Source organism: Blennius ocellaris, assembly GCF_963422515.1.
Source record: "Blennius ocellaris genome assembly, chromosome: 5".
NCBI lineage: Eukaryota > Metazoa > Chordata > Actinopteri > Blenniiformes > Blenniidae > Blennius > Blennius ocellaris.
This window is the reverse complement of record NC_137654.1, coordinates 30,296,716-30,311,221: the sequence shown is the minus strand read 5'-3', so window position 1 is coordinate 30,311,221 and position 14,506 is coordinate 30,296,716. Positions and strand designations below refer to the sequence as shown.

At 47.5% G+C, this 14,506-nt stretch overlaps 1 protein-coding gene across 2 annotated transcripts; it reads left to right on the top strand.

The window, feature by feature from the left end:
• Positions 1 to 281: 281 nt before the first annotated feature.
• Positions 282 to 12,974, top strand: LOC308130372 (suppressor of tumorigenicity 14 protein homolog). 2 transcript variants are annotated; one of them, XM_080496705.1, is made up of 19 exons: positions 282 to 576; positions 1,914 to 2,070; positions 2,872 to 3,002; positions 3,115 to 3,185; positions 3,865 to 4,058; positions 4,188 to 4,223; positions 5,135 to 5,363; positions 5,447 to 5,583; positions 5,682 to 5,779; positions 6,710 to 6,810; positions 7,475 to 7,608; positions 7,689 to 7,793; positions 7,903 to 8,010; positions 9,177 to 9,293; positions 9,562 to 9,687; positions 9,778 to 9,961; positions 10,037 to 10,308; positions 11,229 to 11,365; positions 11,978 to 12,974. In XM_080496705.1, the coding sequence occupies exons 1-19, from the start codon at positions 535 to 537 to the stop codon at positions 12,137 to 12,139; spliced, it is 2,541 nt and encodes an 846-aa protein (XP_080352831.1). In that variant the 5' UTR covers positions 282 to 534; the 3' UTR covers positions 12,140 to 12,974. The 2 variants fall into 2 exon arrangements, with proteins under 2 accessions (XP_080352831.1, XP_080352830.1); XM_080496704.1 differs by having other exon boundaries at positions 9,562 to 9,961.
• The last annotated feature ends 1,532 nt before the right edge of the window (positions 12,975 to 14,506 follow it).

The window sequence follows — 14,506 nt, the reverse complement described above, 5'->3', positions numbered from 1 at the left end:
GTCCAGATCGCCTGAATTGTCTTGTTGTCAGTAGAAACGAAACGCCGCCCTCTGCTGGCCGCCTCTGCTCATTACAGCTCCCATCTCTCCACTCACACGAATCTTACAAAATTCCTACTTTCTCTCTCCGGCGGCTCAGCGTCAGATTGCGGTCCGTGAACGCACCGCGGCGCCGAGCCGCGCACCTGACGCCGCCCGCCGCGGTGGCTGACGGGAGCCGCACAGGTATCCGCTCCCACCCGCTTCCTGGTGCAGAAACCCGCTCCGTGACGCACCGGGGACCAGCGCCCACGCCGTTACCGGTTTATACCCCCCCCCCCACCGAGACGTCACACACACGGGGACGTTACCGTCAGAAGCTTCTGCTTTGTTTGGGGTTTTTCTTTTGTTTTTTTTGTTCGAGGCTCCCGGTGACGTCACCTGCCGCCAGCCATGACGGCGGAACAGACTCTCCGGTAAACCGGACGGTCACCAGCGGGGAACCACCGACTCTTTGAACCCCCCGGGACCCGAGGCAGCCCGGACGGTACCGACATGGACTTAATGGACTCCGGACAGAAGTTCAGCCCCAGACAGGTGAGTGACCTGCACGTCTGTGACGTCACAGCCGCACCATCCCGTGCTGCCAGTTGTTTTTTCTTGATATATATATATATATATATATATATATATATATATATATATCCAGAAATGTAGCTTTATTGACGTGGTAGTTTCTCATAATTCAGATCAAAATTTGATCAATAAATACAGTTTAGAAAACAAAACCGAAACTTTAACCATTCAGATTTGTTTTGTTCTTGTTTCAAGTGAAATCGCATCGTTATTTATTATTTTTTTTTTATTTTCGTTGTCGATGTCCACTGAAACGCTGAAAACGATGTAGTTAACATGTTTGGCCACTAGTGGGTGCTGTTGTTTGTTTTTGTAATGAAGCCATCGTCAGGAGAAGATGAGTATTTTTGAAACAATGAATATTTGAGAATTCAGTCATTCAAGTAATTTAAACTACGAACCAGCAGGTGATGGAAGATAAACACTCTTAACGGACGCGGTGTGAGTTTACTAAGTACATAATTAATCCAATAAGGATTATGCGTCGGTCTTATCCGGCTTGCCATAGGACATACTTCACGAAACAAACTTTTCAATTGTTCCACTGGTTATTTCTTAACACGTGAACACGTTTATCTCATGAAACTAACTTATTAAAGTTTGGAGTTACCAGATTACCTCTTAGGAACCGCAAAACTGTCCTTAAGACTAAAACACACGCTGCTGCAGTTCGTCAGCTGACCAGAGGGGGCGACGTTACCAATTAGTTCTAGCTTCTAAACAAACCCAGGCTCATTATTCATTTAATAAACTTGTTTTTTTCATTGAATTGATTCATTTAATTCAAAACTAATAATTAAAAACACTTCCCATTCATTTATTGACTCATTTATTATAGTCTCAAGCTAATTTCGACATGTTTTTAAATTATTTCAAATCTAATTACTATCCTTTAAAGAGACATAAAATAATTAACTATATTTAATAGGTTTCAGTGAAATTTGTCTGGTTTTTAAACTAAATTGAAATAGTTTCAGACAAACATATACTAGTTTCCAGGTAATCTATTTGTTTAGTAATCATTTAAAAATAAGTTACACAATTTCAACTGAACGTTAAATTGTATAACTTATTACATTATATGTTTTCACATCATCTGCTTGAAATTCAAGGGTTTTAGTAAAATGTAAAATTATTTAGGATGAGGTTTAGAAATATTGGCTTCGTCACATTAGAATTTAAATTTTAGCACCAATTTCATTACTTTTGATATAATTTCGTTCAATTTATTTCTACATGTGGATTTCTGTGTTCATGTGTTCATGTGTTTATGTGTTGTTGTGTTGTTGTGTCTCCAGGAGCTGGACGAGATTCTTCACTTCCTGCCGGCTCCCGACTCCAAGACCCTGGAGAAGAAACCCGGTTACAGGAGGAGAGTCTGGGTGGGCGTCGGCCTGCTGGCGGCCGCCGCCGCGCTGGCGCTGCTCACCGGCCTGCTGGTGTGGCACTACCACTGTACGTACACACACACACACACACACACACACACACACACACACACACACACACACACACACACACAGACAGAGTTATTGCTTCGCGTGTGTTTCGATAAAGTTTTCGTTTACGACTGAATATTTGTAAAGTTTTTCCCCTCAGTCTACAGTGTGTAAATAAAGTTTTCTATAGTTTCTCCGTGTTTAAATAAAGTTTTCCTTCCATTCTCATTGTTTAAATAAAGTTTTCTATAGTTTCTCAGTGTTTAAATAAAGTTTTCCTTCCATTCTCAGTGTTTAAATAAAGTTTTTATCAGTACGCAGTGTTTAAATAAAGTTTTCTATAGTTTCTCAGTGTTTAAATAAAGTTTTCTTCAGTATGCTGAGTTTAAATAAAGTTTTCTTCAGTCGGCAGTGTTTAAATAAAGTTTTCTTCAGTACTCAAGTGTTTAAATACATTTTTCTTCAGTACGCAGTGTTTAAATAAAGTTTGTCCGCAGTGTTTAAATAAAGTTTTCTTCAGTACACAGTGGTTAAATAAAGTTTTCTATAGTTTCTCAATGTTTAAGTAAAGTTTTCTTCAGTACCCAGTGTTTAAATAAAGTTTGTCCGCGGTGTTTAAATAAAGTTTTCTTCAGTACGCAGTGTTTAAATAAAGTTTTCTATAGTTTCTCAGTGTTTAAATAAAGTTTTGTTCAGTACACAGTGGTTAAATAACGTTTTCTATAGTTTCTCAATGTTTAAGTAAAGTTTTGTTCAGTCCGCAGTGTTTAAATAAAGTTTTGTTCAGTACGCAGTGTTTAAATAAAGTTTTGTTCAGTACGCAGTGACCTCCGGGTGAAGAGAGTTTACATCGGCTCCATGGCGATCAGCCAGCGGAGCTTCCAGCCGGCCTACGAAGACCCCGTCAGCCCCGAGTTCGCCAACATGGCCGCTCTGGTGGGCCGCCAGGTGAAGCTGCCCCGCGGCATCATGGGAGGACTGGGGGACGTCTCTTCTACCGCCTGTCCTTCGGGTAACCATGGTAACTCATCCTCCTTTCTTTTTTTTTGTTTTCTTTCAGCTCAAACTGATTTACTCCAAAAACTCGGTGCTGAAGAAATATTACCAGAGCTGCTCAGTGCAGGCCTTCAGGTACAGTCTGCTCCTCCTCCTGCTCCTCTCCTCCTCTTCCTCCTGCTCCTTCTGCTCCTCCTCCCCCTCCTCCTCCTGCTCCTCCTGCTCCTCTCCTCCTCTTCCTCCTGCTCCTTCTGCTCCTCCTGCTCCTGCTCCTGCTCCTGCTCCTGCTCCTGCTCCTGCTCCTGCTCCTGCTCCTGCTCCTCTTCCTCCTCCTTTTCCTCCTGCTCCTCCTCCACCTGCTCCTCCTCCTCTTCCTCCTGCTCCTCCTCTTCCTCCTCCTCTTCCTCCTCCTCCTCATCCTCTTCCTCCTCCTCCTCCTCCTCCTCCTCCTCTTCCTCCTGCTCCTCCTCCTCTTCCTGCTCCTCCTCCTCCTCCTCTTCCTCCTGCTGCTCCTCTTCCTCCTGCTCCTGCTCCTCCTCTTCCTCCTCCTCCGGCTCCTCCTGCTCCTCCTCCTGCTGCTCCTCTTCCTCCTGCTCCTCCTCCTCCTCCTCCGCCTCCTGCTCCTCCTCCACCTGCTCCTCCTCCACCTGCTCCTCCTCCTCTTCCTCCTCCTGCTCCTCCTCCACCTGCTCCTCCTCCTCTTCATCTTCCTCCTGCTCCTCCTGCTCCTCCTGCTCCTTCTCCTCCTCCTCCTCCTCCTCCTCCTCCTCTTCCTCCTCTCTGTGACCCCTCCCCCGGTCGTCTCTGGTTGCAGTCCGGGCAGCAGTGACGGTGACGGTATGGTCGTGTACTACGAGTCGGAGTTCGACGTCCCGATCCCGCAGCAGGCGTCGCTGGACGAAGCCATGGAGTCTCTGGATCCGGCGGCCGCGGCGCCGCAGGGCCGGCAGGGCCGCCTGCTGCTGAAGCCGGCCGACGCCCTGCAAGTCAGCAACGTCGTCTCCCGAGGTCAAAACGCCCAAACGTCACCACATTAAAACCGATTTATTTTTTTGAAACAACTCCAGTTGTAGAATTGTGGCGCTGAGGGTCACATGATCAGACTCAAACCGCTGATTCCTGGTTTGTCGTTCACAGCCATCGACCCGCGTCTGACCAGGACCTCCATACTGGGTGAGAATACGGCTCGGATAGTTTATCGGATAGTTCGTTAACGTGTATTGATTCAATGTGAAGGTGTGGCAGTGAGGTTGTCTTTTTTTTAAAATGCTGACCCGTCAACTTCAGGCCACGTTTCCAGTGAAAACACTTCGTTTTCACATTTTTGTTTCAGAAATATTTCATGTTTATGTATTTAGCATGTTTGGCCACTAGTGTTTTTGTCATGAAACCACACACACACATGCAGCAAAGAACTTTTTTCCAAGAATGGTTTTCAGTGGCTCAGAACACCGTTGTCGTGTAAACAGACACTGAAAACACAACAAAAGTCTTCCACTTTTAGAAATTCCTTTAGCGTCAAGCCTGTTTCCTGTAGCTTCAAAGCTAAGGCTTTCATCTTCAAGGCTATTTCCTGTAGTTTCAAGGGTATTTCCTGTAGCTTCAAAGCTAATGCTTTTAGCTTCAAGGCTATTTCCTGTTGTTTCAAGGGTATTTCCTGTAGCTTGAAAGCTAAGGCTTTCATCTTCAAGGCTATTTCCTGTAGTTTCAAGGGTATTTCCTGTAGCTTCAAAGCTAATGCTTTTAGCTTCAAGGCTATTTCCTGTAGTTTCAAGGGTATTTCCTGTAGCTTCAAAGCTAAGGCTTTCATCTTCCTGCAGTTTCAAGGGTATTTCCTGGAGCTTCAAAGCTTAGGCTTTCATCTTCAAGGCTATTTCCTGTAGTTTCAAGGGTATTTCCTGTAGCTTCAAAGCTAATGCTTTTAGCTTCAAGGCTATTTCCTGTAGCGTCAAGGCTAACTCCTTTAGCTTCCTGACACATCATTCACTCACATGTGTTGCAGTGGCGCCACCTATTGGTCGAGGTTATTTACAGCAGATCGGAGTTGGCCGGAGTCTAAATTTCTATTTGTAAACTGCTTCCAGAGAAGGAGTTCTTTAACGTCCACGTCAGCGAGGAGGACCAGGTCCAGTCTCCAGGGTTCCCGGACTCCACCTACCCTCCCAACGCGTTCCTGCAGTGGAGGCTCCGGGCCGACCCGGGTCACCGGGTCCGGCTGGACTTCCACACGCTGATCCTGGAGGACGACTGTCAGCAGGACTTCATCAAGATCTACGACTCTCTGGCCCCCATCGAGAACCGGGCGCTCACCGAGTGAGGCACTTCACAACCCCGAAGACGACTTAAGTTACTGATTACTTTACAGTAATGCCTTTTGCAAATCCCTGTCCACGCAGACAGTGCGGATTCCCCCACCACTCGCTCTCCTTCCTGTCCTCCGGCACCGTCATGCTGCTCACGCTGGTCACCAGCCAGGAGAGAAACTTCCCTGGCTTCAGAGCCAAATGTTCTCAGATGCCGCTGAAGGAGCTCGGTAAGACTCTCGGCGTTGTGCGAAGACGGGCGTCCAGCTCTAAAATACTCAAATCTGTGCGACAGGCAGACGAACTGACGCGTCTCTTGTGTCCTCAGAGTGTGGAGGGACTCTGACTGCAGACAAAGGCTCCTTCTCCTCGCCCTTCTTCCCCTCCAACTACCCGCCACAGACCTCCTGTGTGTGGAGCATCCAGGTGAGACGAGAACCCGGACCCTGCTTGGAGAGTGTCTCCAACCTGCTTACGCCCTTTGACCTGCCATGCCCTGGTTTCACTCTGGCTCATAACTGGCGTTGGACGAGTTTATGGACTGGATCTGATGTAGTTTAACACTGATTTGGTTTCAACTAGTCGTCGTCTTCTGACGTTCCACGGCCAGTGGCCGGTGGCCGGTGGGCAGTTGGGTCATATTCTCCAGCTTTTCACCTCCTCCTCTTGATCTCGTTGGTCCAAAAATCATTAAAATATCGGATCATAGGAGCTGCATTCAGAAACTGCTGTGTCTGTGTGAGCTGGACTGGCTCCGCCCATCTATGGGAAGATGGAGGAAGTACTTCCTCTCGTGGCGCCATGTGCCGGAGCAGAGCTGCCTGATTGTGGGAGTAGTGAAAGGGGGAGGAGCCTACCTTGATTGTGATTGGCTGAACCCCCCGATGACACTATATAGGGTTTGATTTCTGATTGGCTGCTTGGAGCAACACACTTTTTAAAACCTGGAACAAGCCAGAGAGAGAGAGAGAGAGAGAGAGAGAGAGAACACACTTTCTTCACTTCCAGGTATTGGGACGATTAGTTCTGCTGGAAAACCAGTGAAAGTGATTGTTACCTAATATGACCCCTTTAAAGTGAAACATAAAAGCTGATTTTAACGTTAAGGTCTTGTGACTGTGCCGTAGCCGGCTGTTACATTAGCATTAGCATCTTACTAACAGTTTTAATTGAAATTGCAGGATCAGAAACTCAGTTCCCAGTCTAATCGTTTATAATCCTTAGAAGACTGTTTGGTGTCTGTTTGTTGCTCCTGAACACACCTGCGGTTTCTCTGATGGGTGGATTTGGTATTTAAGGTGTGTCGAGTATGTAAAATGAGTAACAGCTGAAACCACGTCATGTTTTTGTTTGCAGGTGCCAACAGAGAAGTTTGTGAAGGTTCAGTTCAACAAGTTCTTTGTGGGGAATGAAAGTGAGCAATGCCTCAAGGATTACGTCAAGGTCAACGGTCAAAGGTCAGTCGGTTGTGTCTGTTGTCGCTAAAGTTGTCGCATTAGAGGGGAACAGGAAGAGGATTTTCTCGGAAGACCAACATAAAGAACAAGAAGAACCAACTCCAAACACCAGATTTATCTCGAGTGAAAAAGGCCCAAGTGAGGACGAGTCAGAACAAACAGGATCCTGTTGAATTTGTCCCAAGAATATCCTTCTGAAGATCAAAGAGATCCAAGAGGAGTCATTATCTAAAGGGCAGGCTGAGTCAGATTCAAGAGTCCAACCCAAAAAAGTCAGGACCAACATGATTCCACTAAAGACCAACAAGCCCCAATTCCAAACAGAAAAAAACCAGCTTGAGTCAAACAAGATCCAACCAAAAACCAGTGAGGTCCTTCCCGTGACCAACAGGTCATAAATAAACCAATGAGAGCCTCGGATGATGTTGTGGCCTCCTGGAAGTGTCGCGAGACGAAGCAAACGAAAAGGCGGTGAAATGAATTTCCCATCGGACTCCAGAGACGTTAAAAGTCGCTGCCCGTTGTTCTGTCGTTTATATCACACAAGTTACATGTGCTGGCCATTTTCTTCTTTCTGTCTTTGGTCAAGTGTCGCACCTTAAACCAAAAGTCCGGTTGCGATGACCCCCTGACGCCTCCGTCTCTCTGACGCCTCCGTCTCCAGACTGTGCGGCAGGAACCTGAAGAACTCCGTGATCGCCAGCCAGTACAACACCATGACCGTGGAGTTCCACTCCGACTCGTCCTACGTGGACCAGGGCTTCACCGCCGAGTACGAGGCCTTCGTCCCCAACAACCGTAAGCTAAGTGACCGTCTGTGAAGCCGAGGCGGCGGTGTGTCAGGCCGGTGACAGTGTGGTGTTGGTGTCGTTGGCCAGCGTGTCCGGGAAGGTTTCAGTGCCGGAACAACCTGTGCATCAACGAGACCCTGGAGTGCGACGGATACAGCGACTGTGGCGACGACAGCGACGAGGAGAACTGCCGTGAGTCGGTCCGGCCGGTTTGAGTTCGGCACCTCGTCGGGGGGGGGGGGGGGGGGGGGGGGGGTTAGCGTCGGGGGATTCTCCTGAACTCTCGGCTGTGTCTGCGCAGAGTGCGAGGCGTCGCAGGTGAAGTGCAACAACGGCCGCTGCAAACCCAAGTTCTGGATGTGCGACGGCTTCGACGACTGCGGGGACGAAACCGATGAAGACGACTGTGGTGCGTCCGAACGCAGGCGACGCAACAAGCACGTTGACGTTTCACTCGTTTAACCTAGTTCAGGGGTCGGCAACCTTTACTGCTCATAGAGCCATTTGGTCCCGTTTCCAACTGAACACAACACACATTTTATTTTGACAGTCCTACAGGAAGACCATGCCAGGAGGACACGACACACAAAACCTTCTTCACCGCTGGTTGACGACTTACAACTAATAAACTAAACTACATGAACTAAGCAACAAAAACACAATTATTACCGACACTACAAACCTAATATAACCCCCAATAATTACATTTAAAACACGACAAACAGAAACTCCCATAATGCATTGCAGCTCTCAGCTCCTTTATCGCTACACATTATTAAAATGGAAGATAAATGTGTGAGATGTGGATTGTTAGAACCATGAGTGTGATGGTGTGTCTTTAATGTCCTGTAGTTGTTGTGTAATTCACTAGAATGTTCCGTCACTCTCAATAAGTCTGTAATGAACCTCCTGGAACTGTCGGCTTTTACTGTGAAAGGTACAGGAAGCTCCCAGCTTCAGACACCAGTTGAGCCGCTGTCATGACCTGCAGCCGCGATTCTACGATCTTCACGCCGTTTTTGTTGCGTTATGACGTCACATCGCTGCATCGTTCACGACCCTACATTTTACCCTACTCTTTGTAGCAGGACTTCAGGATGAACTGCAGTGGGACCGAGGCTCCAGGAGCCGCAGTGGAGGGACCAAAGAGCCGCGGGTTGCCGACCCCTGACCTAGTTATATTGACTACATCAGGACAAAGTACATAAGATCCAGACATGACAGACCTTTCCCCAAAGTCCTTTTAAATGTCAAAACGGAAATTTACACGTTTGGGAAAAACTCCTCTGGAGGGTCTGAAAATGTTCATAATACCAAATAAGCAAAAAAATATATCCAGTCCAGTTGTGAATAAACATTCTATACCACCACACGTGCTCAAAATCAGCTGTGCTAACCCGCTATATGCTCATGTTAGCATGTACTGATGAATGTTTATAGTTTGCTGAGTCACAGCCCACATTAGCATTTAGGTGCTAATTGAGTTACAGAACATTCGCTCCACATGAATGATATATTAGATGCTCACACTGAGACGAACATAGAATTAATGTCTTTTTTTTTTTATTCCTGCAGGGAAATGTAAAGAAGAAGAGTTCTCCTGCAGGAACGGCCGCTGCGTGGCGCTGGCGCTAAAGTGTAACGGAGAAGACGACTGTGCCGACGGGTCGGACGAGTCCACGTGTGAAAAATGTAAGAAATTTAAACGTTTTTTTTTTGTTTGTTGTTGTTGTACAAAATGAACCCATCAGGTGAGTTTCAGGCTCTGACCTCTGCTGCTGAGGTCAAAGGTCAGAGAAACTACTATGAACTAAGTTCTTCATAAAGGCGGGAACCTGAAACGACGGTTGGAAACGAAGCCACTCAAGTCGGGGTTTTTTTTTTGTTTTTTGTTTTTTTTTGGTTGCGAGTTCTTGAGTCGTTGGTGGCGGACGTTGACGGTGCGCCCCCTGTCATGCAGCGCTGGTACTGCAGCAGTGCTCAGAGTTCACCTACCGCTGCGCCAACGGACACTGCATCAGCAAGGTGAACCCAGAGTGTGACGGCGAGCCGGACTGCGAGGACGACTCCGACGAGGCCGAGTGTGGTACGACACACACACACACACACACACACACACACACACGCACACATAGAGTTTCCCCCATGGCGTTGAGTCTGAGCGTGTGCGTGTCAGAGTGCGGGATGCGGCCGTACCGCAGCTCTCGGATCGTGGGCGGTCAGGACTCCCGGCCGGGCGAGTGGCCGTGGCAGGTGAGCCTGCAGGTCGCCGGGTCGGGCCACGTCTGCGGCGCCTCGGTGCTGAGCCGCGGCTGGGTGATGACCGCCGCCCACTGCGTGCAGGACAGCGGTGGCAGCAGGTAGGAGCTCCGCCCCCCCTCCGCCCCCCCCTTCGGTCCCACCGGCCAGCCTTTTAACGGCGTGGCGCCTTGCAGGTACTCGCAGGCCGACCAGTGGCAGGTGCAGCTGGGGCTGCACATGCAGGGCCAGGTCAACGAGTGGACGGTGACCAGGAGCGTGAGGCGCATCGTCGCCCACGGCGACTACAACCCCATGACCTTCGACAACGACATCGCCCTCATGGAGCTGGACGGCGACGTGCCGCTCAACCAGAACATCTGGCCCATCTGCCTGCCCTCCGTCAGCCACGACTTCCCGGCAGGCCAAGAGGCCTGGATCACCGGCTGGGGCAACACCAGGGAGGGAGGTGAGACCGAGTCGAGATTCTATTCTGCCAGCTGATCGCCAGAAGCTTTTATTTTGACATGAACACGCGCAACCGGAACGTCATAACAGGATGAGACTCCACACAACACATTTCTCACTCATGGTTGCACACCAACAACCAACAAACCAAACTAGATGAAATAATGAACTCTCTGAACCGAGGAACAAAAACACAACACAAGCGCAAACCAACACACAACAACAACCCCGACAATAACCCTCCATAACCTCCGGCAACACATAACCTGAACTCCCATCATGCCCTGCAGCGACCAACTCCGTGATCGCTTACAATACTCTTCGCCACTAGAGGGCAGCACAGAACTTTGCCGGTGAAATGTAAAGTGACAGACGTCAGTGTGGTTCATCTCCACCTCCTGCTACCATCTTGTATCAAAGTACTGTGTCAGTGACAGTGATGGAGAAGTTTTTGAAAAGGAAGAATGTGAACCAGGATCTCAGCTCTTCATCCATCAGGTCCAGGTTTCACACTGACGGAGTCACTATTAAAAAAACGTCCTTGGTTTCTGGATTTACTGGATTCCTGTTGATAAAACTTTGATGAGAAAGACTTTATATTGTTAATAGAGGCTACAGAGTTTAACATTTTAACATTTTCGGGTGGTGGTGGTGTGACTCGAGGTTTTTCCAAACAAAAAAGTGTGCCTTGGCTCAAAAAGGTTGCAAAACACTGGACCAAATAATGCAACGACACAAAATATGTAAACAAACGGAAAGACCTGCCAACAATGAGCACAAGTCTTTTCTTTTACGACCACGGCGTCACGACAAACCGACAATAAGACGTTACAGTTACAGGCAAACGTAGCGTTTGAGATTGCGTTTCAGCCTCGTCGTCATGGTAACCACGCCCCCTCTCTGTGACGACACTGCCGCCAGGTGTTCGCGCCGCCGTCCTGCAGAAGGCGCAGGTCCGCATCGTCAACAGCACCGTGTGCCAGAGTCTGATGAGCGACGACGTCACCGACAGGATGCTGTGCGCCGGCGTGCTGAAGGGCGGCGTGGACGCCTGTCAGGTACCGGCCAATCACAGCTCGGATCGGTGACGCGAGGCGGGGGAGCTGCTTCAGTGGGAGGGAGATGCTCTTACACCAGGGGTGTCAAACATGCGGCCCGGGGGCCAGAACCGGCCCGCCAGAGCATCTAATCCGGCCCGACATGGGATTTTTTTTTTTTTTTTTAAGTATAAAGATGAAAACTGACAAGAGGCTGATCTAAAAACACTCGATCGTCAAAAATGACATTCAGAACCGCCCTTTAGTCAGAATTTATTAATGCAATCTGTGGAGGTCACATGACGCAACACCTTTCACAATAAAGGTGTCCAATTTATGTGAAGTGATACTTTAGATACGTAAACCCAAAACAATTTCCAGATGATGACAAATTGTTTTTATCCTGAATAAAAATACGATATCTAGATACAGGTGACTGAGGGGTTTGTTTTTGTTTTTTTGCAAATATAATAATATCTGATTTCCTTTAATATGTAAATTTCAGAATAGACAAATGGCAAATTCTTGCCGTTACAAAAGGATCAAAAGAAGGAAAGACTTTGCATTTGTCCGTATCTGCAGTTTAACACTTCATGTCCCTCCCTCTCCCCCTCCCCCCTCCCCCTCCCCCAGGGCGACTCCGGGGGCCCGCTGTCCGTCACCGGCCCCAGTGGGCGGGTCTTCCAGGCCGGCGTGGTGAGCTGGGGCGACGGCTGCGCCCGCAGGAACACGCCGGGCGTCTACACCCGGGTGAGCAGGTACCGCGACTGGATCAGGAAGCACAGCGGCGTGTGAGGACCCGGGTCAGACCGGAGAACTCCTCCAACATCCACACACCCGAGAACCCCAAAGCAGAAAGACGGGTGTTACAGAAACATTTTTTTTTTTTTTAACATCAAAGATGAGAAACGGGAAACTCAAACATTTAAAATGCTCACACACACACACACACACACACTGCTTTAACTTCTCCTTTATGTTTGGTCCACGTTTGACCTGCAGGTGGCGCCACCCCGACACACTTTTCTTTTTTTACGATTGTTTGTGAATTTGTTTTTGAGAAAAGAGTTCGAAAAAGGAGGCGTGTGCAGTGATCGAACCGCCCGCAGGTCAAACATGGAATAATAAAGTGGTTTTGAAACGAAGGGCGGAGCTCAACGCCCGGATCTGGTTTGTTTTTTTTGTTTTTTGTTTTTTGTTTCAAAAAGTTGCACTGTTTTTTTACTTCCTGTTGAGGCTCCGGCTCCGTAACGCTGTTAACGAGTCATGACTCGGCAGGTTTCAACACGACTCGGCAGAAGAGTCGGTGTGTTTCTGAGGTGGTTGTGCTTTATTTATTCAACAATGATTGTTGCGTTTGTCGCTTAATGTGTGTCTTGTTTTTGTGTTTTTTCTCTTGTTTATTTGCTCAGAAGAACTTTTTTTTCCTAATTCAGGGAGGTGTGTGTGTGTGTGTGTGTGTGTGTGTGTGTGTGTGTGTGTGTGTGTGTGTGTGTGTGTGTGTGTGTGTGTGTGTGTGTGTGTGTGTGTGTGTGTGTGTGTGTGTGTGTGTGTGTGTGTGTGTGTGTCAAAGTGCTATACGGGGACATCGTGTACGACGACGCATTACGAGGACCTCAGGGCCACGGCCGTAGTAATTAATTCTTCTGCACATGCTCAGTAGAGACGACCAGAACAAAGTCTCCTCTTTTGGTGTCATGACTCCGAGTCCATGTTCTGCTGGGATTTTGTACTCTTATTTTGACAGTCACCCGTAACAACAATCCAACCTGGTCGTTGAGCGTCTTGTAAGTGTAAAAGTGAGCGTGGGTCTCTCCATGATAAAAAAATGTTTATTTGTATTATTTAAAAGTGTTTGCTCGGACACACCCACACACTGACTGTGAAAATAATTTCCTCTATCCTCTCCGTCTCGGGGGATCTCGGCGCTCTTCGGGTGTTTTTGTTGTTTTTGAGCTCCGCGGGGTTTCGTCCTTTTAGTAATAAACAGAAGACGTGATTTGGAAATGAATACATTTCTGAGTTTTTCTTCATTACAAGCAGTTTGTGTGTTGTTGGTTTTTTTTTTGTTTAATCAATATAATTTTAGCACTAACGTTAGCTTGCGGCCGCGTGTTCAGTCTTGAGGTTGTGCAACGATTTGAATTCCATATTTTGCACACAGTCGTGCTGTTTTCCAGGCTTCCTTCCCAGTTTTGTGAAACGTAAACGTTCCCTCCACGGGACCAAACTTCGTAAGGATTCTCAGCCATCCCACACCAATGATCTTTAGTCTTGGCTCTAAATCTCTGGTCCAACATCGGGAACTGAACGGCCAGAACAATAGTTGCTAATATAAGATGCTAGTACATGCTAACGCTTCAGAACTGACTTCCTGTTTGGATGTGACGGCAGCGTTGTCTCGATCTCAGCGATAGTCTGAGATAAAGAACTTGACGTTAGAAACTTAGAGAAATGTCAAAAGCGTCTAAAAAGACTGACGCTCCTCTCCGATGGTTGACTAGCGTGGCGCTAGCTAGAGTAGCTAATCTGCTAGAAGTCCACTGCGCGAGCGTCATGTGACATTCATGGCTCGAGAACTGACTCGATAAGGACTTACTGTCTGAGACATTCTATATGTCTTCCATGCTTTTACTTTGTATGTTAACCCACTAGGTCAGTGTTTTTTAACTTTTTTGAGCCGAGACACACTTTTTTGTTTGGAAAAATCTCTGGAGTCACACCACCACCTGAAAATGTTAAACTCTGCAGCCTCTATTAACAATATAAAGTCTTTCTCATCAAAGACATCAAAGTCTTTCTCATCAAAGTTTGATCAACAGGAATCCAGTAAATACAGAAACAAAGGACTTTTTTTAATAGTGACTCCCTCAGTGTGAAACCTGGACCTGATGGATGAAGAGCTGAGATCCTGGTTCACATTCTTCCTTTTCAAAAACTTCTCCATCACCGTCACTGACACAGTACTTTGATACAAGATGGTAGCAGGAGGTGGAGATGAACCACACTGACGTCTGTCACTTTACATTTCACCGGCAAAGTTCTGTGCTGCCCTCTAGTGGTGAAGAGTATTTATACATGATTACTCTGCAACACACTGTCACTGTGAGAGCAAAGGTTTTTTTTAGAAAAAAATGTGAAATTGGATAATTTCCCACGGTT

What these genes read in the sequence shown, in the direction of transcription:
- LOC308130372 (XM_080496704.1), top strand. Translation starts at nt 535, where the DNA reads ATGGACTTAATGGACTCCGGACAGAAGTTCAGCCCCAGACAG. An exon ending in GCTGGTGTGGCACTACCACT is followed by an intron (nt 2,071 to 2,871) that starts GTACGTACACAC and finishes AGTTTTGTTCAG; the next exon opens with TACGCAGTGACCTCCGGGTG. An exon ending in AACCGATGAAGACGACTGTG is followed by an intron (nt 8,011 to 9,176) that starts GTGCGTCCGAAC and finishes TTATTCCTGCAG; the next exon opens with GGAAATGTAAAGAAGAAGAG.